The sequence below is a fragment of the Sus scrofa genome, chromosome 15 (assembly GCF_054392235.1).
Source record: "Sus scrofa isolate SSC_HxYL_T2T_F1_AM1 chromosome 15, Sscrofa_HxYL_maternal_Yorkshire_Landrace_v2.0, whole genome shotgun sequence".
Lineage (NCBI taxonomy): Eukaryota > Metazoa > Chordata > Mammalia > Artiodactyla > Suidae > Sus > Sus scrofa.
Window position 1 is genome coordinate 80,927,161 of NC_139397.1, and position 27,572 is coordinate 80,954,732.

Sequence of the window (27,572 nt, forward strand, 5' to 3'; positions counted from 1 at the left end):
ATTTATAATATTACATTTTCCTCTTCTGTCTACCTGTAGTTTTTTTCACTTTTAAGAATCTGTTTTAGGAGTTCCCTTGTGGCACAGTGCATTAGGGATTTGGCATTGTCACTGCAGCAGCTCAAGTTGCTGCTGTGGTACAAGTTCCATCCCTGGCCTAGGAACTTGCAAGTGCCACGGGTATGGCACTTGCCAAAAAAAAGTTTTTAAGGCATAATTTAGAATTCCTTCAGTTTAACATGAATATGTCTTTATTTTCATTTAGTTGAAATAAAGACCCACACTGTTTCTGTCAGTGTATGAAAGCTTAAGCTTTTCAAAAATAAATAACATAAAACAATAATACTAAATAACTGAAGAAAAAGGTGCTAATCAAAATTGACAAATATAGCAGATAAAAGTGGGATTTGATTTATAAAGAAGAAAATATATTTGTTTTAAAGATTTAACCAGGGTACTTTAAATAATCTTATTGGAACAAACTTTTATTTAAGACAAATGAAAGCATCTTTTATTTGCTTGACTTTGGATGGAGGAGCTCTAATAGTTTCAATAGCTTCTAGGCTTGGGAGGTTATAAATGTGCAGAATAAAATAGGTTTAGTCCCTGACAGTTTATCCTTTCGCAATGCTTTATGTATTAGCATAGTAGCAGTCTCGCTCTTAAACTAGGTGTATGGATGAGTATTCTTTATGAGAAAATGCTATGGTATTTCTCATTCCATTTGAAGATTAGAACCACCAGTTGTGTACTCTTAAAATTGAAGATGCCAGGGCTGTATTCTGATTCATAGTTCCCAGCAAATATTTTTTTAAAAAGGAGTTCCCGTTGTGGCTTGGTGGTAATGAACCCAACTAGTATCCATTAGGATGCGGGTTTGATCCCTGGCCATGCTCAGTTGGTTAAGGATTTGGCATTGCCATGAGCTGTGGTGTAGGTCTCAGACACAGCTTGGATATGGTGTTGCCGTTGCTGTGGCATAGGCCAGCAGCTGCAGCTCCGATTTTACCCCTAGCCTGGGCGCTTGCATATGCAGTGGGTGCAGCCCTAAAAAGAAAAAAAAAGAAAGCATAGGTATGTCTGATGAGTAATTAGGGATAAGAATCACACCTGTTAATTTGAAAGAGGAGATAAAAGTTTAGAGAAATTTTGGGCTATTTGCAGGGTTTGCCATAAAATTACAAGGGTGATACTATTTGTATGAAATAAAAATGTCCTATGGAGTTCCCATTGTGGCTCAGAGAAAACAAATCCAAGTAGGAACCATGAGATTGCAGGTTCTATCCCTCGCCTTGGTCAGTGAGTTAAGGATCTGGTGTTGCCCTGAGCTGTGGTGTAGGTCATAGACACGGCTCGGATCTGATGTTGCTGTGGCTGTGGTGTAGGTCGGCAGCTGTAGCTCCAATTCGACCCCTAGCATGGAAACCTCATACGCCTCTGGTGCAGCCCTAAAAAAAGCAAAAAACAAAAGGAATAACTTGTCCTTATTGCAGAGTAAGAAAAATCTCTAAAACACTGTTTCCCTATTATTATTTTCCTTTTGTATGTTGTGAGTCATTTACAGTGAATTTTTTTGCCCATTCAAAATTCCTTATCCATTTAGGTATTATATATTCTACCATATCAATTTCTGATTAATAAATTCAGCTGTTTTACCTTCATCAAGTTGGTAGATTAAAATTTGCCTCTCACAAGATATGATTTGTTTCTTTATTTTTTTATTTTGTAATGTTGACTTTATACAGCGTACTGGATTTTACCAAAGATGTAGAAAGATAGATAAATATGTTTATTTTTTCTGTAATAATTAAGCTGTATAGTTATAATATAGCAGTATTCAGTTTGAATCTGTTGTTCATTTTGGCAGTAATTACTGGTTAATAGACACAAACTTAGTACTCAAATTATTCATGTAATTGGTTATCTTTCCTTTCTTTCAAAAACAGATGTTCAAGACAGAGTTCCTTCTTCATATTCACAGGGAGCAAGACCAAAAGAGAACTCATTGAGCACTTTACAATTGAATCCATCATCTACAAACCACCAAATGCCTTCTGAACATCAGGCCATACCATGTTCTAGGGACTCTCGTAGAAATTCTTTAAGATCAAATTTTTCACCAAGAGAATTAGAATCTCCCCAAAGCAGTACACAGCCTGGGTTTTCTTATATTTCACATAGAGATGAAACCTCAACTATAAGCAGTTCAGATAGGGTTGGCTCATCTCAGAGATCATTTCAAGAATCTTCTGACAATGAAGGTAGACGTACAACAAGGAGATTGTTGTCACGTATAGCTTCTAGTATGTCATCTACTTTTTTTTCACGAAGATCTAGTCAGGATTCCTTGAATACAAGATCATTGAGTTCCGAAAATTCTTACATTTCTCCAAGAATCTTGACAGCTTCACAGTCTCGTGGTAATGCAGCATCACCTTCTGATGTTCCTAATAATAGGGCATCCGAAGCTTCTCAGGGATTTCGATTTCTTCGGCGAAGATGGGGTTTGTCATCTCTTAGCCAAAATCATAGCTCTGAGCCAGATTCCCAAAATTTTAACCAAGAATCCGAAGGTAGAAATACAGGGCCATGGTTATCTTCCTCACTTAGAAATAGATGCACACCTTTGTTCTCTAGAAGGAGGCGAGAGGGAAGAGATGAATCTTCAAGGATATCTACCTCTGATATACCATCTAGATCTCATCATATTTTTAGAAGAGAATCAAATGAAGTGGTTCACCTTGAAGCACAGAATGATCCCCTTGGGGCTACTGCCAACAGACCGCAAGTATCTGCAGCAATGAGCAGTGCTGCTACAGGTGGCTCAACATCAGATTCGGCTCACACTGGACGAAATACAGGAATAACAGGGATCCTTCCTGGTTCTTTATTCCGATTTGCAGTCCCCCCAGCACTTGGAAATAATCTGACCGACAATGTCATGATCACTGTAGATATTATTCCTTCAGGTTGGAGTACATCTGATGGAAAAAGTGACAAAACTAAAAATGTACCTTCAAGAGACCCAGAAAGGCTGCAAAAAATAAAAGAGAGGTAAATTTGAATACCTGTCTTAATTAAGCCTGTAAAGCAAGAATAAATTAGAGAAAGAACTCTTTGTTTCTAAAATTGTTTCTCTTAACAGTATTAACTGAAATTTCCCTTAAAATTTACATCTAGTAATGGAGTTCCCATTGTGGCTCAGCAGTAGCAAATCTGACTAGTAACCATGAGGATACATGTTTGATCTGAGACCTTGTTTAGTGGGTTCAGGATCCAGTGTTGCCATGAGCTGTGGAGTAGGTCACAGACGCGGCTTGGATCCCATGTTGCTGTGGTATAGGCCAGCAGCTGCAGCTTCCATTCAGCTGCTAGCCTAGGAACTTGTATATGCCACAGATGCAGCCCTCAAAAGCAAAAAAAAAAAAAAAAAAAAAAAAAATTTACGTGTAGTAAGATGTTAGCATCTCACTCAGAGGTAAAATAGATGAGAATACTGGAGGTAGGCACTGTGCATATAGATTGCATCAGGAAATAATCTAAAGGTTATTTTTAAGCAGCTTTGGATATAGATACATACAAAGACAAAAATCTTAGTCTCTTACCCTATTTCTTGATAGACTAATGCTAAATAGATTATTAAGACTATGTTTCAGGAGTTCCCGTCGTGGCGCAGTGGTTAACGAATCCGACTAGGAACCATGAGGTTTCGGGTTCGGTCCCTGCCCTTGCTCAGTGGGTTAACGATCTGGCGTTGCCGTGAGCTGTGGTGTAGGTTGCAGACGCGGCTCGGATCCCGCGTTGCTGTGGCTCTGGCGTAGGCCGGTGGCTACAGCTCCGATTCGACCCCTAGCCTGGGAACCTCCATATGCCGTGGGTGCGGCCCAAAGAAATAGCAAGAAGACAAAAAAAAAAAAGAAAAAGAAAAAAGACTATGTTTCAGCCTTTAAGATCATTTGTATTTCTCACTTCAAATCTTTTTTGGAATGAGGTAAAAGAATTTGCACAGATTTTTAAATTTTGTTTTTGAAGTCCAAATATATACTTAATATTCTTTATGTATTGTGACTTTTGACAGAAATATCACTTTAAATTCAGTATTTAGAATCTTTTTATACATGTGAAATCTTCTGAAGAGTTGAGATTGCTTAAAAATCTCTGGGAAAAGATGAAAAAAGATCATAGATTTTAGGCCCAGCTTAATTATTTTGTCATGTTAGTATATTTACTTAGTTTTCCCAGCTATTGAAACTACTTTATGATAAAATGCAATAGGATAGTACATGAAAAGACTTAAGCTAAGGTTGTTCGGTGTTTTTATTTTTTCTTGTTCATGAAGTTCTCATGTAATGGAGTTATAGGGAAGCATAGTTGTTACTACCATTTTAGATTTTTCTTTGTTCTTTAAGAACAAATACATTCAAATCTACTCTGGGGATAAAGGGAGCTTCACATGCTTTTTGTGATACTGGGCCTTGACTAATATATTCCCACTTTTCCTTATATAGGACAAATTGTACAGTGTGATTGTTCTGATTTTAAAATTTGCTTTTTTTTTGCTTTCTTAGAGAAAGATTTACTGTGCCCTGGCAGTGTTAGCTTTAATGTTATTACAGCAGCTTCCTCTGATTACAAGCTGTCTACTGAGTAATATGGTAACCATTATATTTCTTTTGCTCACAGATTGAGTTCAATAGTGTAAGTAGGGCAGAGCATTAATTTAGTGATTTCCAAAGAGAAAGCAGTTAAGCCTGTACCACCCTGTTAGGTTAGATAGTTTAGAACACAACATTTTTTCTTATTTAGACAGAGTTTGTGTGTATGTTCCTTTATTACATATTTTGCTTACACATGAGGATTATAAGACACTTTACAGTTAAATGAATAAGCGTGTATGAAAAACAATCTCCCAAAGTAAAAACTGTCAACTAAAAAAAATACTATCTAAAGGTAAAACATAAACATTTATGCATGAGGTCATATTTCTGGTTAAGCCAAGGCATGGAAGTCACCTAATAGTACATTTTCTTCTTTGCACACATCTTGTGCTAAACTCATTTGAAACCCATATGATCCAGGTTGTATTTCAGTAGCAGTTGAGCATTCAGTATCATCAATTTATTAAGTACCTTTTTCATGTCAGAGTGGACTAGGGCAATAGGGATTTTAACAAAAAAATTACTTGTTTTGTAGGAATCATTCTTCATTTAAATTAACCAATACATGTTGGCCTGTGAAATAGAGGACATAGGTTAATAGAATCTCTTCCACACTTTAAAAGCCTACCCTTGTAGAAATCAGAGCGATTTTTGCTTTTTAGGACCACACCTGACTGAGGCTTATGGAGGTTCCCAGGCTAGGGGTCGAATCAGAGCTACAGCTGCCGGTCTACACACAACCATAGCAACATCAGATCTGAGTTGTTTGTGCAGCCTACACCACAGCTCACAGTAACACCGGCTCCTTAACCCACTGAGTGGTGCCAGGGATCAAACCCACAACCTCATGGTTCCTAGTCGGAATTCATTTCCGCCGCGCCACGACAGGAACTCCAGGATGATTTAATTACATTGCTTGTGATGGGGAAAATTAAGAATATAAAAAATCTATTCTTTTGGTTTTTTATTGTGATTAAATACAAAAAGCTTATTAGTTTAAACATGTGATTCTGATAACATGTAAATGAAAAATCACAAGTCAATATTCGTTTAATTCATGAAAGTTGTCTTAAAAGTTTTGGGGGATGTGGGGAGACAAAAGTGATGGGTGTGTAAGTACATTATACTGCTGGAATTGAAGTAGTCTATGGTACTGAAGAAATTAATATCAGGTATACTTGTAAATTGTGAGAAACAGGGACTTTAAATTGTGATGTCAAAGACAAAATGACTTAGATTGCTTGAAAATAAGTAAAAAGATATTTGTTATAATTTTCATTCTTATTGAAATGATTTTTCATAGTACTTGTTATTTATTATTATTGTTGTTTACCTTTTTTCTACCCAGAGAGGACGTGATATTGTTTGGTATTATGTATGACTGGAAATGACCAATCAGAATAAATTAAGATAGCTCTGTTTAGGAAATGTGTCTTCTCTTCCAGCCTCCTTTTAGAGGACTCTGAAGAAGAAGAAGGTGACTTATGTAGAATTTGTCAGATGGCAGCTGCATCATCCTCTAACTTGCTGATAGAGCCATGCAAGTGCACAGGAAGTTTGCAGTATGTCCACCAAGAGTGTATGAAAAAGTGGTTACAGGCCAAAATTAACTCTGGTAAGATTTACCCTTTTGAGTATTTTGTTTTCACAATTTTTCCAAGAGATCCACGTATGTACACATTTTAATTGACAAATCTATAATTTATTGATTGTCAAACTCATACTCTTATCAGAAGTGCCAATCATTTTTTTTAATCAAAAGCATAAAGAGCATCACTCTTACTTCATTAATTTATAGTAGTGTTTCTTATATCCATTTACCTAACATCTATTTACTTCCATATATGCATAGTACAACTAATTTATCATCATTGGTGACCCTTGTATCATGTAAGATCCTTTTGCCTTACTGTTCATAAGTTATGTGTCTTTGGGGAGTTCCTGTTGTGGCTCAGGGGAAACGAATCTAACTAGCATCCATGAGGATGCAGGTTCAGTCCCTGGCCTCGCTCAGTGGGTTAAGGATCCAGTGTTGCCGTGGGCTGTGGTGTAGGCCAACAACTACAGCTCCGATTTGACCCCTAGCCTGGAAAATTTCACACGCCACAGGTGCACCCCTAAAATGAAAAAAAATGTGTCTTTGAGAATTATTTATTGTCTGTAATGATGTTATGCAATAATAGGGACTCATTGTTTACTGAGTGCCTATTAGGAAACCACTGTTTGAGATGTGGGATTTAAAGAACAAGACAGACAAGGCACTTACTTTTTGGTGGTGGTATTTTGTGTTAAAGGAATGCCTTGTTTAGATGAGAACATTTATTTAAACTTGAACAAAAGAGGAGCTTGCTATTCCAGAATGAGAGCAAAAGCATTCCAACACATGTAACTAGTACAGAGCCTTTAAGGTGAGAATGACTTGAGTGTGTTTGAGAAATTGAGAACAAAGGCCCAGTGTCGCTAAAGTATTGGTGGAGAAGAAAAGTGATTTTGTTGAGATAAGAGAGATTAATAGGGGCTAGCTCATTTAGGACTTTTAAAGCTGATGTCAGAAGCTTAGTTTTTTTATCTTAGTGTTTTGGGAAGCCACTGAAGGCCAGAGGAGTGAAATGATCTTATATTTCAGTGGCTTTGTGAAGAGTGGGTTTTTAACAGGACAAGAGTAGAAGCGGGGAGGTCAGTCAGGAATCTGTTGTGGTGACCAACCAAGAGTCTGTCTTTTAAGAGATGATGGTGGTAGTGGTAGAAATGGATGGATTCTGGTATGTTGCAGAGATAGATTCTATAAGATATAAGTCTTGCTAATGGATTGAATGTTGTGGAGTGAAAGAGAAAGAACATTAAGGAAGCTCATAGTTTTGCCTTGATGAATAAATGGTGAGACCATTTATTGAAAAAGAACTGAGTATAGAATAAACTGAGGATAGGAAACCAAGAGTTCTGTTTTGGAATTACTGCGTATGAACTATTTATTAGATAACCATGTGGAAATGTCAGCTGGGCAGTAAGCAAGGCAAGAGTGATGTTTCAAGGGTTTTAATACTGAGAATTACAGTTTTGGGAATCATAAGTACATAAGTAATATTTTAAGCTTTGAGATTAAGTAAGGTCACAAGAGCAAGTGAGCCCAGGACAGAGCCCTGAGGCACCCAGATGTTTAGTGGGAAGAGAGGAGGAGATTTGAAGAGTAGCCTCAGTGTGAAGGAAGAAAACTGAGAAAATGTGTTTTGCAAGCCAAAAGGGAATGTTTTAAGAGGGTGTGATCAACCCCTTCAAGTACTGCAAAAAAGGCAGATCAAGGAGATAAGAACAAAGAAACCCATAGTTGCATTTGATAGCCTGGATGTCCTTGGTGACTTTAGACACTGTGATGGGGGAAGCATTATAAGATGATTCAAGTGGTCTTGGGAGAAAAAAATGAGGTAAGACTGGGAAAAACAGCAACATAGACCACTCTTTACAATAAGCTTTACTGTCAAGGACACTGGAGATATAGGAATACAAGAGTTATATGGGGTCATGGTACATATTGCTTCGTTTTTGTTTCAAGGTAGATTTGAGGGCATGTTTTTATTTAAATGAGAGATAGAGTGGAGAGAAAAAAATGATAAAAGGGAAGGGAAAGATGGGATCCAGAGCACAAGCTGAGTAGTTAGCCTTTAACAGGAAAAGGGGTACTTTATCTCCAGAAGGCTGTTGTAGATATGAATTATTGATCAGTTTTATTGCTTTGGTGAGAAGGTACTTGGATTCTTAGATAATTGTTTCTATTTTGGGGGATGGGTTAAGAGATTTTCATGTGTGTGGGAAGATAACATTCTAAGACGTTTTTAGGGTTTCACATAGTATGTATACGTGTACATGAAAACCTGTGGCCATGAAGTGGGATACATGTACATTTTTTAGAAGCAGTTTTCAGATGCTTGGATATAGACAGGGATTTGAGTTCAATGGAGTTGGGACCCTTGCCTGGCAAGTATGATGGCAGTTATTTGTAAGGATGTAATTATGATGAGCCTAGAAATTAGACAAAATCACTGAGTACAAGAACCTTAGGAAGTGGATGGTGAGAAGTGGTAGGGTCAGTGTCTTTGAGTCTCATGAACATTGAAGAGAATTACCAGAGTAGGTGAGCTAGGACGATGAGAAATTGTAAGTTGTTTTTGAGAAGATGCTCAAAATACATATTTTAGAAGTAGTACAGTAAACCGCAATGACAGGGTTAAGAGTATGAACATAAAGTGGGTGGCCGAGGTGGGGAAGGAATATTGGAAGCAGAGAAATTGAGGAAGTCAGAATCAAATGTGAATGGTCTCTGTTGATGTTGAAATAGCCACGAAATTAGTTGGATGTTAGACAGGGAGTCACATTCTAAAGTCATTAAGGAATGAACAGGGAGGGACTTAAGAGTTTTAAAACAGCAATAGGTGTGGGGGAACATATATCCCTTTTTTTTTTTTTTTTTTTTTTGTCCTAAGGTGCAAAGGGTTGAGGGGGAGAGAAAATGGCTACAGAAGAGTATATATCAGACTGAGACATGTAGTTCAGGCTTGAAGTTAGAATTCATAAAGGAGATGGGTTAAGAGGGATTTTCTCATGGTATCCCATGAGTACTAGTGAAATGTGACTAGTAGGGTGAGAAAGGTGGGAAATTAGAGCAATAAATGTACATAATTGTGTAAAATCAAAGGTCTGATGATAGCTGGGTGACATAGGCAAATAGGTTGTAAGGTATGGTATTAATTTTAATTTTAATAATCTTTTAGAGGAGTTGGATAACCAGTTCAACTGGAGATTATGAGGCTTTGGGAAACTTTTTTGCTGCTGCAAAGTAGCAGAGTCCTCCTTGGGGTAGGAGGTTATCTTTTCTTCTAAGCTTACCTGATCCCAAACTTGCGGGATGGGCAGTCTTAACCTGCAACAACCTCTTCTTGGATATATGATATTTTGACAGCCTCATAGGCTTTATTAGTCACTGTCCTAGGACGTTATTAATATTAAATGAGTCCTCAGCATGGTTCTTGGCATTAGCAAGGGCCCAGAAAAGTTAACTATTACCACAATGAAAAACAACTTGACCCACCTTCTGGTATAGTTGTAACTGAGTTGTAGGTATTGGGTTAGCCGGAAAACAGATAATACAGTGTATTTATTGTTTAAGAACATTGGATTTTGGGGGGTTCACATTGTGGTGCAGTGGGATCAGCAGCATCTTGGGAACACTGTGTCTTGGCTTCAGTTCCTAGCCTGGCACAGTTGCTTAAGAATCTGCTGTTGCTGCAGTTTCAGCTTAGGTGGCAAGTGCGGCTCAGACCTGATCCCTGGCCCGGGAACTCCATATGCCACAGGGCAGCCAAAAAAGAAAGCCAAAAAAAAAAAGAAACATTGAATTTTTGGAGTTAGACATGCTTAAGGTTGGAATAATGACTCTAGTTGAGTCAGTATCTTAACATTGGTTCTCAACCTTGATTGCTGATCAGAAATTACCCATTGGAATTTTTAAAAGTAAGGATGCCTCAGATCCACTCCTGAACATTGTTAAGTAGATGTAGGGTTGAGCCTCAGTTCCATCATGAGCAATATTAAGTAATACTTAGTTCACAGGATTATTATTAAGGTCATTGAGGTGATGTTTATGAATAGTTTCTCACAGTATTGGGCTCACAGTGACTACTCACTTAAGTGGATTTTATAAGGTAATATCAACTACCTTTAAAGACATGGCCAAATGAGTGCAAAGATCTCAAGAACCTTCCTGATAAATTTTTCTTTCCCAAGTTCATATTTGCATGAAGACCCTATCTGGTAGATAATTCTCATAGAGATGTTAAACATTTCTTAAGCTGCTGCTGTGTAAGGACTGTTAAACTTTATAGAATATACAAAGATGAATAGAATAAGTCCAGTGCAAGCTTAGGCAGATGCGGTCAGGGCCGACTGAATGAGGTGGGGTATAAAGGATACCTGGATTAAAGAAAGATTGTAGGGGAGTTCTTGTCATGGCTTAGTGGTTAATGAAACTGACTGGGATCCATGAGAATGCAGGTTCGATCCCTGGCCTTGCTCAAGGAGTTAAAGATCCGGTGTGGCGTGAGCTGTGGTGTAGGTAGGTCACAGACAAGGCTCCGATCTGGTGTTGCTGTGCTGCAGCTTAGGCTGGCAGCTGTAGCTCCGATTTAACCCCTAACCTGGGGAATCTCCATTATGTGGTGGATGCGACCCCAAAAAGACAAAAGACCAAAAAAAAAAAGATTGTAGGGATAAATGGGTTCTTCCCAATTGTATATGGCCCTTTTATTTATTTATTTATTTTGTCTTTTTAGGGCTGCCCCTGCAGCATATGGAGGTTCCCAGGCCAGGGGTTGAATCAGAGCTGTAGTCACTTGCCTGCGCCACAGCCATAGCAATGCTAGATCGGAGCTGCATCTGCAACCTACACCTCAGCTCATGGCAACACTGGATCCTTAATGCACTGAGCGAGGCCAGGGATTGAACCTCTGTCCTCATGGATGCTAGTCAGATTTGTTAACCACTCTGCCATGACAGGAACTCCCTGTATATGGCCTTTTTAAACAACTTCTTTAGGTCAGTTGTACATAGAAGAGAAAAATAAAGCCCTAAGATGGGGAAGACTTTGTATTAAATGATCTACAGTGTCCATATTTTTATGACCACATTGTCCTGCTTCTGAATCAAAGGATAAATGTCTGATAAGAGAAAGCCTTCCAAAATTTAAATATTATAGCATTCTTTGTATTCTCCATCAGGTCATAAGATGGACTTATCCTGAATTTAGCTCAGTGACATACTACTAATTTTTAAAAATTAAGAAAATATTCTGGCTGCATTTTAATTTCAGTGTTTTCAAGTATACCTGACTCCTGAAAAATGACTTTGTATTCATAGACCTGAAATATGTCTTTTGTAATTTGACTCGAGCACATTTTGAGATAACATAGACATGATACTACCTCAAAATAGCACTCAGTTTCCTTTCACTCAGTTTCCTTTCTTTTTCTAGAAAATGTATGTCAGACTTGGACTATTGTCTTGGACTACTATTGTCTTGGACTTCATGCTAAATTTTACTATTTAAAGAATTATTATTAAATAACACTAGTTCTAAATTTTATGAGTTCTCAAAGGTAGAAATAACTATTTTCTTTCTGAATCTAGAACCTCAAATGTTTTTTGACACATAAAAAGCACTCAAGAAATGTTAGTTGAATTGAATCTAAGCTTTTAACTTGTTACCAGCATCACTTAGTCTAATTTTTAGGACTTTTTTCAATTTAAAACCCTATCTAAAAATAAATACAATGAGGGAAAATGGCGATACATTTAATTAGACAAGACTACTACCTAGTTAATGGGAGCCAGAAACTGAGGAGTAACCAAATGTTGAGTGCATATGGGACAGAATTTTTATTTAACTGTGGTAAAATATGTATAACATAAAAATTTTCCCTTTGAGCCACAGAGTGTATAATTCAGTCGCATTAAGTACATTCAGAATGTTGTGCAGCCATCACCACTATTTATTTCCCAATATTTAAATTGCCCTCAATAGAAACTCTATACCCATTAAGCACTAACATCCTTCCTTACCTCTTTGCACCCTCAAACCTGATAACTTCTGATCTACTTTTTCTGTGCATTTGCTTATTCTACATATTTTATGTAACTGAAATCATACAATATTAGTCCTTCATGTATCTTATTTGTGCCTTATTTTACTTAGCAGTTGTAGCATGTATCAGGACTTCATTCCTTTTATGGCTGAGGTGAGCTGTTTTTATCTGAATAAAGGTAGATCCCTTTTTTTTTTTTTTTTTTTTTTTTTTTTTTTTGGCCTCCTAGTCTGTAGGGTAGGTGCATTTCTTAGCCAATAGAAGGTCTCAGTATATGTTGTCAGATCAAAGATAGATACTCTGGCCTGAAGATGTGTAACTAGTTGTTTTAGATTCCATGTTTTCCTGGCATCTTGCCAGAGTACATAAGGAGGAAGTAGGAAGTACAGATAACATTCCACTGTCAGCTTCCCATATCAGAGATGTGTGAGTATCTGGTAAGAAAAAAAAATAACAACTAATAAAGAATGGAGGCTTAGATATCACAGGATAGGGTTTGACAAGCACATCAGATATTAAGGATTGCTATTTTAGAAGACATTACAGTACAGTTTATGGCAGTAGCACAATCTCCCTTCTGTCTTTTCCTCCCTTCCTTTCTTCCTTTCAGTTTTTAATATTCTAAGCTTAAAACCTACAATGAAAAATGTTTTGTGGAGACATAGCAAAATTAAGCTGTACTTGTAATTTTTTTTTAACCAGGTTCTTCATTAGAGGCTGTAACCACCTGTGAACTCTGTAAAGAGAAGTTGCAGCTTAACCTGGAGGATTTTGATATTCATGAACTACATAGAGCTCATGCAAATGAACAAGTTAGTATATTTTGCCTAATTTGGTAAGTGTCTGTTCTATGCTTAAAGGACAACTCTTGAAGAAAAGATTAAATCATGGTCAGAAAACCTGCATTAAAATAATAATGTTAACATTTTCTTTAACTGCATTAGGTATAACTTCATAATTTTTCTTTCCTATAACTTTCTGAAAGTGAAAGGCAAAAAAAGCAAGTCACGTGTTTTAAATTACTAAGGTAAAATGTATTCTATGCTTCCTAAATGAAGCTGAAAATACAGGCTTAGGAAAGTAGTCCCAAAATAGGCGTGTTAATCTTAACTCCCCAGAGTGGTCTTAGTTGTGAATGAATGCCTCAGAGTCCTAGAACATGATTGAAATACCAAGTCGTGAATCTACATCCTGTTTCTTCCTGCTTTCCTTTCCTTTCCGTCCCCCCTTCCTCTCTTCTTTCCTTCCTTCCTTCTTTCTTTCTTACATTAGGCAGTTTTTTGAGTATGTGCCCCCATATTCTTTATGTTGAAAAGCATATCTTTAAAATCGTTTGTTCCAAGTTCACATTGTTTATAAATCCCTTATTATTTGTATTATTTCAGTCTATACAGTAGATCTCTGATCTTATTGAAGTTTTTTTCATTTAATTTTCATTTCTCAGATTTTTTTTGGTATGTATTAATAACTATTCTCCTTATAATTGATTTGATCGCTGATTTTTGTTTCTTGAAGCTTTAAATTAAAAAAAGTTTTCGAGATGCTTAAATTAGTTAGAATGAAGAGTTCAGTATTTCCCTGTTTTTTCCCCTCCTAAAGGAAAATTCTGGTGGGAAAAAAGATGTTAAAAGGAGATTACAAAGATGACTCAAGAGCCATGCTATCCAAATGTACTTAGCATATTTGTTATTAAAGAGATATGATGATGGGAGAATGCATGAATGTTTGAAAAACTTTTTTAAAATTTAGAAGTAATGGATACCCCTGTCCTTTTTAAAAATTGAGGTAAAGTTCATATAAACATGAAAATAAATCATTATAAAATAAATAGTTTTCAGTGCTAATGCAACCACCCACCTCTGTCTAGTTTCAACACACTTCATCTCTTGGAAAGAAAATTCTATACCCATTAACCATTTGCTTTCTGTTCCCTCTTCCCCTGACAACCACCAATCTGTGTTCTATCTCTGTGGAATTATTTACTCCAGAAATTTCATAAAAAAGGAATCAAGCAACATCTTTTATGGATAACCTTTACTTTTTTGGGGGGGAGGGGTGTCTTTTTTATCTTTTTGTCTTTTTAGAGCTACACCCGGAGCATGTGGAGGTTCCCAGGCTAGGGGTCCAATCGGCCTACACCACAGCTCACAGCAATGCAGAATCATTAACACAGGGATCGACCTGTGTCCTCATGGATGCCAGTCAGTCAGTTAACTGCTGAGCCACAGTGGAAACTCCCAATAGCCTTTATTTTTAAAATGTGAAATAATACCCTTTGAAAAATCTGATTAAAATCACATTCCTTACAAAATATACAAAAACATAAAATTTGTATATGATTTAAGGGATTCCCAGATCCTTTGAAGCTGGTTACTTAGATCCAAATTAAGAATGACTGACTTAATTAATGAAACTTTGGCATTGGTATAGCACAGATGCTACTCATACTTACTGTTGTTTTATTCTCTGAGCTAGTTGTCCAAGGAGTCTGAACAGCTGAGTATGGTTTTTGTTTTTGTTTTGCTTTTTAGGGCCATACTTGTGGCATATGGAAGTTCCCTGGCCATGGGTAAAATCAGGGCTTCAACTGCTGGCCCATACCACAGCCATGGCAACTGGGGATCTAAAGCCACGTCTACGACCTACATCACAGCTCATGGCAACACTGGATATTTAACGTACTGAGCGAGGCCAGGAATTGAACCTGCATCCCCATGGATAGTAGATGGTTTTGTGACCTGCTGAGCCATGGAGCAAACTCCCTAGCACTGGTATTTTAAAGAACAGGGGAAAGAGTATGTAAAGGTAGAGTAATGCAAAGAAAATACTTTTTTCTCCTCAAAATGAGAGTAGGTTTCACAGGATGGTTTTCTTCTACCATTCTTCTCTAGGTACTACATCTTCAGGTTTCTTAAAGGTGATTCTTTGATTTTTCAATTTAACCAGGAATGTTTTTATGGTGCTCCAAGGATTTTAATGACCCACAATCTTAAATAATTTTGTAAGTGCGAGTAAATACTAGGTGGAGCCATTGTAAAAACATCAGCAGTCTTGAATAAGCTTTCTAGCTTTAACCCCTTTGTTCTCTGTGAATGTTGAATTCTGGGGGCCGAAGAATTACTCTCATTTGACATGATTAATTTAGTATAGTTTATTTCCTCCTTATCCAGTGGCTTCATTTTTTTTCCAAGACGATAGCCATTAAATTTAAAAAAATTTTTTTCTGGACATAAATTTCCTTTTCAGTTTTAAAATAAGAATTAGGTAAAGATTTAAAGAGGGAGTTCCTATCGTGGCTCATTGGTAATGAACCTGACTAGTACACATGAGGACATGGGTTCAATCCCTGGCCTCGCTCAGTGGGTTAAAGATCTAGCATTGCTGTGAGCTGTGTGTAGGTCTCAGATGTGACTCAGATCTGGTGTTGCTATGGCTGTGGTGTAGGCCGGCAGCTACAGCTCTGGTTTGACCCCTAGCTTGGGAAGTTCCATATGCCATGGGTGCGGCCCTTAAAAGACAAAAATAAATAAAAGATTTAAAGAAAGTTTTAATAAATCTAATTCAAATTTCTTGAATGCTCTGTGGAATGATAACCAGTTACTTGCTGAATCTGATGCTAAGAATATATAGTTTTTAACTTTAGACAAGTTAATGACCAAAATGGTAGAACTTAACATATAGTTTGCTGTATAAAATTTACAGAAAAGAGTGGATTTTTGGTAACACTATATTCATGACTTGTATTCTTAGCTTCAAAGTGATAGAACAATTTCAAATTAAAGGACTGTTTTTACCCACTATAAATTTCTATGAATGATATGAGGAAGTTACTACCTTTATTAGTTCATTTTTATATTTACTGTTGCCTTAATTAGATTACATGATACTTGATCCACTTGAATGGGTTGTAATTACATAGTTTAATTTAGGTATAGATGAAATGGTAAATTTTAAGCAAACATTTATAGCCATTTTTATTAATAAAATCTGTTAGGAGCCTTACAGAGAACCAGAGCACCCATTCTACCATTTTAAAAGTCCCACTTTTGAGAAGTCCCATATGAAAAAAGAGGATATTCACACACCTCTTGGACTCAGTATAGCATTAGTAAAATTAGGAAATTATAGAGGGTGGCTTTTTATTTCTTGGTTTAATAGGTGGCGCTCTTATCTCTTACTAGGAACCAGATGTGAATACATTTCCTCTAGTTTATCAGTATACTATTAATGTCAGTCTCTTGTCTATTAATTTTTCATTCTCCATATTCTTTTTCTCTTTTTTGCTTTCCTATTGAAGGCTGAGTATGAGTTTATCAGCTCTGGTCTCTACCTAGTTGTGTTATTGCACTTGTGCGAACAAAGCTTTTCTGATATGATTGGGAATACGAATGAACCAAGCACACGTGTCCGAGTAAGTAATCTTGGGGGGGGGGATGCAATGAAACAAGTGTTTGCTTTAGAAAGAGATTGTTTTTATATGTTTACATTTCCTTTGGGGAGTTCTTACAAAGATATTGTAGATTTAATAGAAAGTGCTATCTCCCTTACTTCTGTATCAAGCAGCCTAATTTTCTCATAAAGTTATTTTAGAAAAAGTAATTGTCTAGCTCGCGAAAGTAACTGGAATACATTTCAGTGAAAAACAGGGATAGAATTGGAAGTACTACGGAAAAATACTTTTTAATTAAAAAACAAAAGCAAGACTCAATATTATAAGTTAGAAACCTGAAATTGAACTGGAAAAACCAAAAGAGTATGGGAGATTAACTTCCGTTTATTTGTTACTATCCTGTAAAAGATTATCAGTGTAGTAGTTGTGAAGCATCCATTTACAAACTACCTATGATTTGGACCATTTGGTATTTACTCTGTATACTATCAACTTAACACTTAGGCTAGTTGTTTTTTAGGTATTTTTACTTAAATGGTACTGTTTGTTTCAGTGTGTAGTGGAAAACTATACTGCTCTGCCCATATATATCAGGGTCTAGCATCTACAGTAGCATTCCTGAACACTTCGTATCTTGAAATGTGTTCATAAACACATCCTTCAGACTATTTTTTTTATAAATGTTCTCTTTGGTGATAAAAATTCAGTAATTAATTGTAAGGTATAGTGCTTCTGTTATATTTTGAAAATTAACAAATAACCAGTGTATATTTGGAGAACATTTTTCCATAGTTATGTAAACATTATTCCTGTGAGCCATTTGACAGATTATTATCAAAGTAGAAGTCATTCTATGATTTTTCAAAAAGTGAAAAATTAAATATAATACTTCTAGGGCTAATGAATTTAGGCAGGAAAAATATTGGTTTATTTTTTAAATTGTCCACAAAATCGAGTCCAAATTGCCAAGGTTTATTTTTTTCGTACATGGTTTTTGGAAGTGTTACATTTATGCAAGAAGACAGTGGTATTCATCTCCCAATTTCCACATGATTAATACATCATTCCTACATGGCTAATAACGATTAAGACATTTAAAAAATCATATCCATAAGCTTGTAATTTTTGATGTGGGGAGAGAAAGACCCTTTATTTAAAAGCTAAAAATTGTTTGACTTTGAAGTAGAAATGAATCTCTTATATTGATTCTTTTTAGATCCATGTGTTACATTTAAACTACTGTATTTCTTTCTGCATTGTTTCTAGTTTATTAACCTTGCAAGAACTCTTCAGGCACATATGGAAGATCTCGAAAGTAGGTGGAATTTCCCCTCCTTAGACTTATTGAATTTACTTTTGCAAATTAAACCCACAGAGCAAAACCTAAGTATATATATATATACCCTTTCTACGAAATTAGAGCTTCATTATAGGATTAATAATACCTATTAATCATTGATTTGGGAAAGATGGGTTGGGCAGCTGACATTAGTTTTTTAAGAGCATATTTTTTTTAAATCACATGAATTTTAAGGTCTAGAAGGATGTTATTTTAACCATCAGTATTTTACTTTTATTTAAAATAAAAATCTGTATATTTAATCATTTTAACACTTAATCAAAAAGAAGATATGTTTAACTACTAATCAGAACACTTGTGTGTGTGTGTGTGTGTGTCTTTTTAGGGCCACACGCACAGCATATGGAGGTCCCCAGGCCAGGGGTCCAATCGGAGCTACAGCTGCTGGCCTACACCACAGCTCACAGCAACGCTGGATCCTTAACCCACTGAGTGAGGCCGCTGTGTCCTCATGGATACCAGTCATATTTATTTCTGCTGAGCCATGACAGGAACTCCAAAGCACACTTCTTAATTGGTTAGATTTTTTTATTTTGTATATGAAATTTTACTTGCTACTTATTTTTGTTAGATCATAAAAGGTGTTCCTAGGAAAATAAGGTGAAAGAGTCCTAATTCTGAATCCCTAACAGAAGCCATAGTTTTTTTGTTTTTGTTTTTGTTTTTTTGCTCCTTGTTCAGGTCCTCATGGACCTTTAATAGACAGCCAGCTCGGCCAGCAGCTTCAATCTCTTAAGATCACGTTGCAGCATTAGGACTTCTGCCTGGGCTCCTATGTTGAAGGCACTTAATGCCCAAATCTTTACAGGCATCTGCACAACTTACCCTCTTCTCAAAGTCCTACAGCCTCAAGGGTGCTTCATATCAGGTGGGCACAGATATTGATGGCTCTGGAACAGTTCCTGGGAATCCAAGATTTTCCTACCTGTTACTTTTTTTTAATCCAAACCAACCATGGTCAGATTTAATCCAATCTCTCCATGGTCAGATTCTAGTACACTCTTTGAAGTATTTTTAAATATCAGTTATCCAATTGATCATCTTCTATATTCATCTTCAAAATACTTGGAGTGTTATCTGTAGTGTGCGTAACATTTTTACCTTCAGAGAAAGCTCAGCATCCTTTGAGGTAAGGTTTTAGAAGGATTTAATCCTAAGAACCTTTTAATTCCTTGAATGTTCTAAGCCATGGATTTTTGTCATTAAGTTTATGCTATTTTTAAGTTTTAAAAGGATTAGAGGTACAACTAGATAATGCATTTTTGCAGTTTTAGTACATGTGGAAATGGTATATAAAGGAGTCAGATGATAAAGTGGGGATTCATTTAATGAGATCTTTTTTCTATTCATACCTTCTTAGTTCAGACCCCTCATGTTGACCAATAAATACAAAGATTTTTCTCTTTTTTGTAAATAATACTTTGTCAAATGTAGTAATAATTTGTTGCAGTGTACATTTTCCCTGAATTGCTTGTTTTTTTGTTTTAAGTAATGTTCTCATTTAGCATTTAGTTTTTAAACATATAGGAGTGTCTACTCCCAACATGTGAATGAAAGGGAAAAGATGGAGTTGAAGTATATACCCAAACTCAACTGAGAATGAAAGATGTTGTGGACGCTACACATTAACTTCTAAGTACTAGAATATTAATATATTCTGAAATTTGGTTCTGACTGAATTTTCTTGTGTTGGTCCAGTAGAAAACTTTAATAAAGAGTTTTGAAAAGCCATTTAATTTTTTAGTTTAACATTTCTCTATGATACAGCATAAAACTTAAAACATAAGATTTACTCATCATAAGCTATGTACATGCTTGATATCATTTATTAAATTGGATTTTAAATTTCCTCAAGATAAACAGACTGAAACATGGAGACTTAAGTCTCATTTATATGTGTTGTGTAATTTTCTTGTTGATTGGATTTGCTGGGTACTCAAATTGTTCAGTATTAAATGCATGAAGAGTATACATTTAACCTTTCTGCCCTTGATAAAAGTGGGAATGCTTATTAGATATTTAGTGAACTTCATTTCCCTTCACATGCAGACAGTTTACAGAATATGTAGTGCTTCATTATATCCTTCTTAAAGACATTTGAGTATATTTTATTTATTTATTTTGGTGGTGTTGGGCAGCAGCTTGATGTGGGAATATCAGGTCCCAGGCCACAACTGTGAAAGTGCCAAGTCCTAACCTCTAGGCCACCAGGGAACTCCCTCGAGGGTGTCTTTTATTAAAGTCTTAAGCCACTAATGACTCTAAAATAAATTGAAGTCAAATGTTGCACCAGTGATATCCCTGACAGCTAGAGAAGCATAGGAATAATCTCAGAAAGTTTTCATTAAATCCAGTTATTTTAAGTAAGGCTGTGTCTATATAAAGCTCTTTTTTGACTGACCAGAACTTGGCATTGTATAGACATAGCTTTGATGTAAATTGCAAAAACTCCCATAACCTATGCTATGTACATTTTTTTCCATTTTCTTCGGATACATCAGACGTGAAGTGGTAGTAAGCCAGATTCTACTCAGGTGTGTGAGAACATTTGTCCTTTAATTCACTTTTTGTCTAGTGTTTATATATTAGCTATGATGAATACCAGTTGATCTCAGAAACTTTTTAGGTGTTTTTTTGTTTGTTTGTTTGGTTTTTTTAGGGCTGTACCCAGGGCATATGGAGGTTTCTGGGCTAGGGGTCAAATCAATGCTGTAGCTGCCAGCATACACCACAGCCACAGCAACACAGGATCCATGCCACCTCTGCAGCCTACACCCAGCTCACAGCAACACCGGATCCGTAACCCCCTGAGGCCAGAGATCAAACATGCATCCTCATGGATACTAATCAGATTTGTTTCTATTGAGCCATGCTGGGAACTCCTAGAAGATATTCTTGAAACACATTTTTATTTTAATAAAAACTAATAAAAGAGGCAGAGGAGGAGGTTTTGTGAATGGGCATCACCCACAGTCAAACCACCTAACCCTATCATAGTAACCTATCGTTTTGAGGAAACATACACTAAATTGGGGTTTTTATTTTACATATCATCGCCATTCTGGCTTCATATTTACACTTCTATTCTCATCCCCCTTAAAGTCATTCTTGATTATCCTGTTTTCTTTCAACAGCTTCAGAGGATGATTCTGAAGAAGATGGAGACCATAACAGAACATTTGATATTGCCTAACTTCATATAAGACAAATGGATGATCTGTGAACAAGTGTTTATTAAAACTGGCAATTAAGTATGAATTAATTTTGTGGGGAAATGCCTATTAAAATACATTTACAATCTGTCTATATAAAATGAATATATGTATACATATGTATGCATGTATATATATATTCATTCTCAAGTGTTGCTGAATTAAAATTCTGCTAGGCCTTTTAAATACGGCCATTGAATCTGATGTTTATAAGTTGATAATCAAAAGTATTTTTCTTTTAGATGAGTGGGAAAGTATTACCCTTGTTTTAAATATGTAAGCAATGCTGTCGGCCCTTTTTTGTGTTCTGATTACTGTAGTCATATTTATGAAAAAAGTTTGGTGTTTTAGTCTCTTGTTAGTGAAAAAAATGGGACAAAATATGCTTTCAGAATAAACTGCCAAATGGCACCTAATTGTTTTTCTTTTTAAAATGCCTTAAGTTGCAATCTCCTTTTCATAATCATTTGCTTCCAGTGTTTAAAAAAAATAAGAGTGGGGAGAAAGTTATGAAGAGCATTGTATTAGGTTTCCAAATTTAATTTGCATTCTAAATTTGCTTAGGAATAAAATCTCTTTTCCAGAGAGGGGAGGGCATGCTTGTGGCATGTGAAAGTTACCAGGCTAGGGACTGAACCCACACTGCATTTGCAGTCTGTGTCACAGCTGTGGCAGTGTGGGATCTTTAATCTGCAGTGCCACACAGGACAGGAACTTCCAAATCTAATTTTTTTTAAGTATATAAATATAAAATGTAAAAATGATGGATAAATTTTATATTGATTTGCAAAAGCAGATTGTATTTGATAGGACATAATATGTAGATATTCCTTTTAGGAATATTACAGCTGTAAATTTATCAGAATTGCCAGCCATGCTATTTGGTTAAAAAAATTATTGCAATCTCAAGTTAATTAAATATTTTTAAATCCCACAAAGTTTAAAACACTGGTTTTCAATGTGTTTTTTAGTGTTGTCACTTCTTTATAGATAAATATGCTATAAATAATCTGTTTGGATAGTGGTCATTTTTAACTGTTCCTTGGTAATTCTGAGCATTTATTTGATGACAATAATTTTCACTACCTTTAGAGAAGAGGTGAACATTATTTATTCACCATGAATTGATCTACACTGTGGTTATAAGTTGTGTATACCTGCATAACACTGTATATTTCCTTTGTCAGCACCCTTAGGATATACTTAAAAACACTTTCAGATGGTTTCAGCTTAAATAGTCTTATGTCATGGCAACAAACTACTTTTTCAGACCCTAAATAGAAACTATGTAATTTTTCTCAAATTGTGAATCAACGCTTTGTTGATTCAGTTTGTTGGTCTTAATGTAAAACCTTGGCTTGAAATAAAGTACATACTGATTGATTTACTTTATAGTTTGAAATGTTTCCTTTTAAACTGGTGCTCCAAGAAGCCTTCAAACCTTATAGCCAAGAATCTTTATTATAATAATTTCAAATACCATTTCATACAAAATATGTTTCTAAAACATTTGCTCAGCTTTTGCCTTTCATTGCCTTCCTTAAAGCAAAAATACAAAATTTAAGGATTAATATCTGTTATCTAGATCTTTAGGGATGCTTTTAGGGATTTATACTTTTCATAGAACTCAGTATGAAAATGTAGTATCTTCTTAACCCACAAAATTATTTAAAAGTTTTAATTAAACAGTAGAAAACATTCCATTGGTATGCATAGTTTATTTATAGCTTTGTTATATTAACTGCTAAATGATGGAGATATGCAGACAATGGTTTGAGTTTTATAGTATTGTTAGTAACAATTAGTATTTCAATATTGTATTAGTTTCTGATATCCTTTAAATGTGAATTTGAGGGAATAAGGAAAGTCATTGGAATAAATTCTGAACAAAGTAGAAATCATACATTATTCAAATTCCTTAGAATTTAAGATTGTAAATTCCTAAGAGAATATAGTTAAAAGTAATGGTAGCTAGGCATTCCCACTTTGTCGCAGCGGGATCGGCAGTGTGTTGGGAGTGCTGAGTTGCAGGTTTGATCCCATGCCTCTCACAGTGGGTTGAGGATCTGGCGTTGCCAAAGCTGTGGTTTAGGTCATGAATGCAGCTTAGACCTGATCCCTGGCCCCAGAGGTCCATGTGCCCTCGGGTGGCCAAGAATGAAAAAAAAAAAAATAGTAATGGTAGCTAAAGGTAGTAATGTTAATAATGGTTGCCAGAAATAAGAATTACATTGTCATTATTACACGGAACCAAGATGTTTGAAGAAAAGGAGTTTATGCATTCTGAATGTAAGCAAGTATGCTTATGTTACTGTTAATATTAAAAATAAATACAGACTTAAATGATCCAGTTATCTGTTGACCACCGAATAGCTACAAGGACCTGTTGCAGATGTTCACATATGTAAAGAGAATTAAGGTTTAGCACTGCATTCCAGAGGCCTTTAAGGACTTGAAGATGAAGCCAAACATGGAAAATTAAATCACAGTTTAAAATAGCCATTTGGAAGAGCTGTCATTAGGTAGAAGTTATTGAAATAGGCTAAAGAAAATTAATTGTTTCAGAGTGGGAGAACTAGAGCGGCATTGTCCAATAAAACTTTCTGTGATAATGGAAATGTTCTATATTTTCCATTGCCCAATATGGGAGCTGCTGCATGCATGTGATTTGAACACTTTAAAGATGGCTATTGCGAATGAGGTTGTGATCTGTGGTAACACCTAGTGTAATAGTTTGTTCTTTTAGTACCACTGTCACTACTTTCTATTCATGTATCATTAATAAAAGTGCCATTAATTGTGATGAGGGATGTTTCTAATTCATGGTGGCCAATAGAAACATGGCACAAGCTAGGACGTTGTTACCATTAGTCTAGCTTGAGAGATAGTGTATTTCTCCATAAGAAAACTATTCCCATAAGATGATTCATGGGATATGGGTTAGGGAGAGAGAGAGAACTTTCCTTGAGCTTTCTGGTTTCTAAATATAGTAAAAGTTATATATGAAGTATATATATGTTATCTTCTCTAATACTGTGTTTTTTAAGTTGTAGAAGTTGTTAAAGTCACTTTGTTTCACCTTTCTTCCATTTTCCTTTTTTACACCCCAAATGATTATTTTACCATCGTCTTAAAATATTCAGTATATGTACTCACTGCAGTAGTGTGTAGTTTTTCTCTGCAGTTTAAAAACTTTGCTCTTAGAATGATCCCATAGATTAATTTTTGTCACAGTCATTATGTAAGAATAATGCATCTTACTGAAATAACTATTTCATAAAAACCACAATTTTCTTTGTCAGATTTTATATTAAAATCTTGCAGAGGATCACTGTCAAGGTATTTGATGTCTTAAACTGAGATTTCTAAAATCTCAGTCAAACTGAACAGCATATTCATTTTCCTCTGCAACTACCAAAACACAATCATCGTTGAAAGGTGATTGGGGTGCAGTTGAGAAAACTGTGGTGAAACCAGAGTCCAAATTTCTTTTGTACAGGAACCAAATGACTGCTCCCAAAACTGTCAAGATTACTGTGCTAGCGATCACCAAAGCTGATATTAAAATGTGGTTATCTGAAAAGGAAAAGACAAAAGAAAATATGGGAAATCAGGGTACACAAGTTGCTAGTATTGCTTTTGGGGGAGCACAGATACAGTTTCATCATGTAAATACTGCCCTATTTGGGGAATTTCTCACATTGGTGAGAAAAACAAGTACAGATTTATTACTATCAAGGTTTATATTTATTAGCTTGACTGCCGTATTTCAAAATTCCAAGTAAACTTTACAGTTCTCCACTCTACTGTTAAGACCCCAAAGTGGAAATTATCTACATTCACATCCAGGCTACACTACATATTTCAGTTTGCACATATCCCTTTATGTTTTCCAAAGTACACATTTACATAGCTTAAAATTCATAGTTCTCTAGGGTATGTAATGAAAATACTGTGCTCCTCCTGCCTTACTACAGCTCACATTTAATTACCATTCCTCAAAGCAACCACTCCAGTAATTTTTGTTATTTGCCTCCATGCTTTCCAGCTATTGTGAGTAATGTTCATTGTAAACATGGTGGTTCAAATATCTGTTCAAGTTCCTTCTTTTGTATCTGGGGTATATACCCAGAAGTAGGTTGCTGGGTCACATGGTAATTCTATGTTCAATTTGGGAGGGAACTACCATACTGTTAGCACAGTGGATGCACCATTTTACATTCCCATCAGTTGTGCAAAAGGGTCCATTTTCTCCACATCCTTGCTTTATTTTTAAAAGATTTTTTTTTGTCCTATTGACTGAAATTTTAACTCTCCTATATATACATGAACCTATAAACACTCCTGTCCACTTCTGTCAGTTGCAGCAAGTCCCAAACTGAGAAGTGTTCATGATACACATTCGTGACAAAGGACTCGTCCAGAATTTTTAAAAACAGAAGCTACCAGTAAGAAAAGCAACCAAATAGACAATGAGGGCAAAAGACTTGAAATAGGCATTTCAAAAAAGAGAATATCCAGATAGCTATAAATGTGCAAAGGGACTCAGTATTTTTCAAAAGGGAAATTCAGACCACAAACTCATCTGAATGGCTAAAATTAAACAGATTGGTAAGACCATTATGGGATGGGATGTAGAGCAAATGGAACTTGCATACACTGCCAGCAGAAATGTAACACAGTTCTACCACTTTGAAAAATTATTTGATTATTTCTAATAATGCTAAGCATTATCAGCTACCCTACAGCCCTGCAATTTCACCCTTTGGATTTCACAATCAAGGAAAATGAGAACATAGGTCCAAAAAAGTATGAGACTGTGGGCAGTGCTGTCACATCCATGCCAAATTATTATTATTATTTTTTTTTTTTTTGTCTTTTGTCTTTTTGTCTTTTGTTGTTGTTGCTATTTCTTGGGCCGCTCCCGCGGCATATGGAGGTTCCCAGGCTAGGGGTCCAATCGGAGCTGTAGCCAGCGGCCTACGCCAGAGCCACAGCAACACGGGATCCGAGCCGCGTCTGCAACCTACACCACAGCTCACGGCAACGCCGGATCGTTAACCCACTGAGCAAGGGCAGGGACTGAACCCGCAACCTCATGGTTCCTAGTCGGATTCGTTAACCACTGCGCCACGACGGGAACTCCCCATGCCAAATTAATAATGAATCACATATCCATAAATGGGAGGATGGACAAATGATGTGTTTATAAAATACTATGCAGCAATAGAAAAAGTACAATAGATGTACAACACTGATGAACTGAAAGAAGTAGAGTTATATTTATGTGGATTTCAGGAACATTACAGTGATAGAAGTCAATAGTGATTACATGTGGGGTGGATGGTAGGGCGGACATGTATTGGGAAGGGGCAAGAGGGAGTTTTGTGGTTTGATGAAAATGTTTTATGACTTGATTTGAGTGGTAGTTACACAGGTGTGTGTGTGTGTGTGTGTGTGTTTATAACCACTAAGGTGTATAGTTAAGATTGTACGTTTAATTCTGTTAATTATATCTGAAAAATAGGAAGTTAAAAACTATGCAATTTGCAGGACTTCCCATTGTGTTGCAGTAGAAACGAACCCAACTAGTATCCAAGAGGATGTGGGTCTGATCCCTGGCCTTGCTCAATGGGTTAAGTATCCAGGGTTGCCATGAGTTGTGGTGTGGATTGCAGACTCGGCTCGGATCTGATGTGGCTGTGGCTGTGGCTGTGGAGTAGGCTGGTGGCTACAACTCCAATTTGACCCCCAGCCTAGGAACTTCACATACCTCGGGTGCAGCCCTGAAGAGCAAAAAAAAAAAAAAAAAAAAAAAATTTGCAAAAATTCAGTTTCAGAACAGGTGTTCATACATTGCTTTGGGAATGCAAGATAGTATAATTTCGTTATAGGCAATAGTATGGAGAAATACCTAGACTATATTAGTAAAAAAAAGCAAAATAAGTTACATATCTTAATTTGCCTATATTGGCAAAAGAAACACTACACATTTAAAGAAGAAACTGAAATGGTGCCCATTAAAGTTAAGGGTAGAATAGGATGGATAGAGGCAGAGTGGGAGACAAACTGCAGTGTTTGCCTTGTATGGTTTTGCTTCTTGATCCATGTAAATATATTACCTGTTCCTTTCCCCCAAAATGCATTTAGTAGTATGCCTTAAGACAAATGTTCATGTAATTAATTAAAAATTACAATTATGAGAAAACTTTTTTAAAAGATGCAGTCATTTCTCACAAAAATAGATAATGGAACTCAATGAAAAAATGTGATTTGGTATTTAAAAATGTTCACTTCATACACTGCAGATATATTTAAAAT

The 27,572-nt window shown here is 36.0% G+C and overlaps 3 protein-coding genes across 45 annotated transcripts in view; 2 read left to right on the forward strand and 1 right to left on the reverse strand.

Moving 5' to 3' along the window:
- MARCHF7 (membrane associated ring-CH-type finger 7) overlaps positions 1 to 22,638 on the forward strand; it is a 50,245-nt gene extending 27,607 nt beyond the window's left edge. For 10 of the 43 annotated variants that reach the window (XM_085001188.1, XM_085001182.1, XM_021074773.2 and 7 more), the window contains 6 exons: positions 1,947 to 3,054; positions 6,104 to 6,273; positions 12,992 to 13,101; positions 16,587 to 16,700; positions 17,946 to 17,994; positions 21,174 to 22,638. In XM_085001188.1, coding sequence (XP_084857314.1) covers positions 1,947 to 3,054; positions 6,104 to 6,273; positions 12,992 to 13,101; positions 16,587 to 16,700; positions 17,946 to 17,994; positions 21,174 to 21,232 — 1,610 coding nt within the window. In that variant the 3' untranslated portion in view covers positions 21,233 to 22,638. Of the gene's footprint in view, positions 1 to 1,946; positions 3,055 to 6,103; positions 6,274 to 12,991; positions 13,125 to 16,586; positions 16,701 to 17,945; positions 17,995 to 18,720; positions 18,908 to 21,173 lie in introns of those variants that run through there. The other 33 variants (XR_014830481.1, XR_014830472.1, XR_014830466.1 and 30 more) reach the window with 6 other exon arrangements.
- DAPL1 (death associated protein like 1) overlaps positions 1 to 27,572 on the forward strand; it is a 933,549-nt gene that overhangs the window by 881,390 nt on the left and 24,587 nt on the right. The gene's annotated exons all lie outside the window — the stretch shown is intronic.
- The window catches only part of CD302 (CD302 molecule), a 30,959-nt gene continuing 28,011 nt past the window's right edge, over positions 24,625 to 27,572 (reverse strand). Inside the window, 1 exon segment of the mRNA NM_001110425.1 lies at positions 24,625 to 24,827. Within this exon segment, the coding sequence (NP_001103895.1) occupies positions 24,625 to 24,827 (203 nt within the window).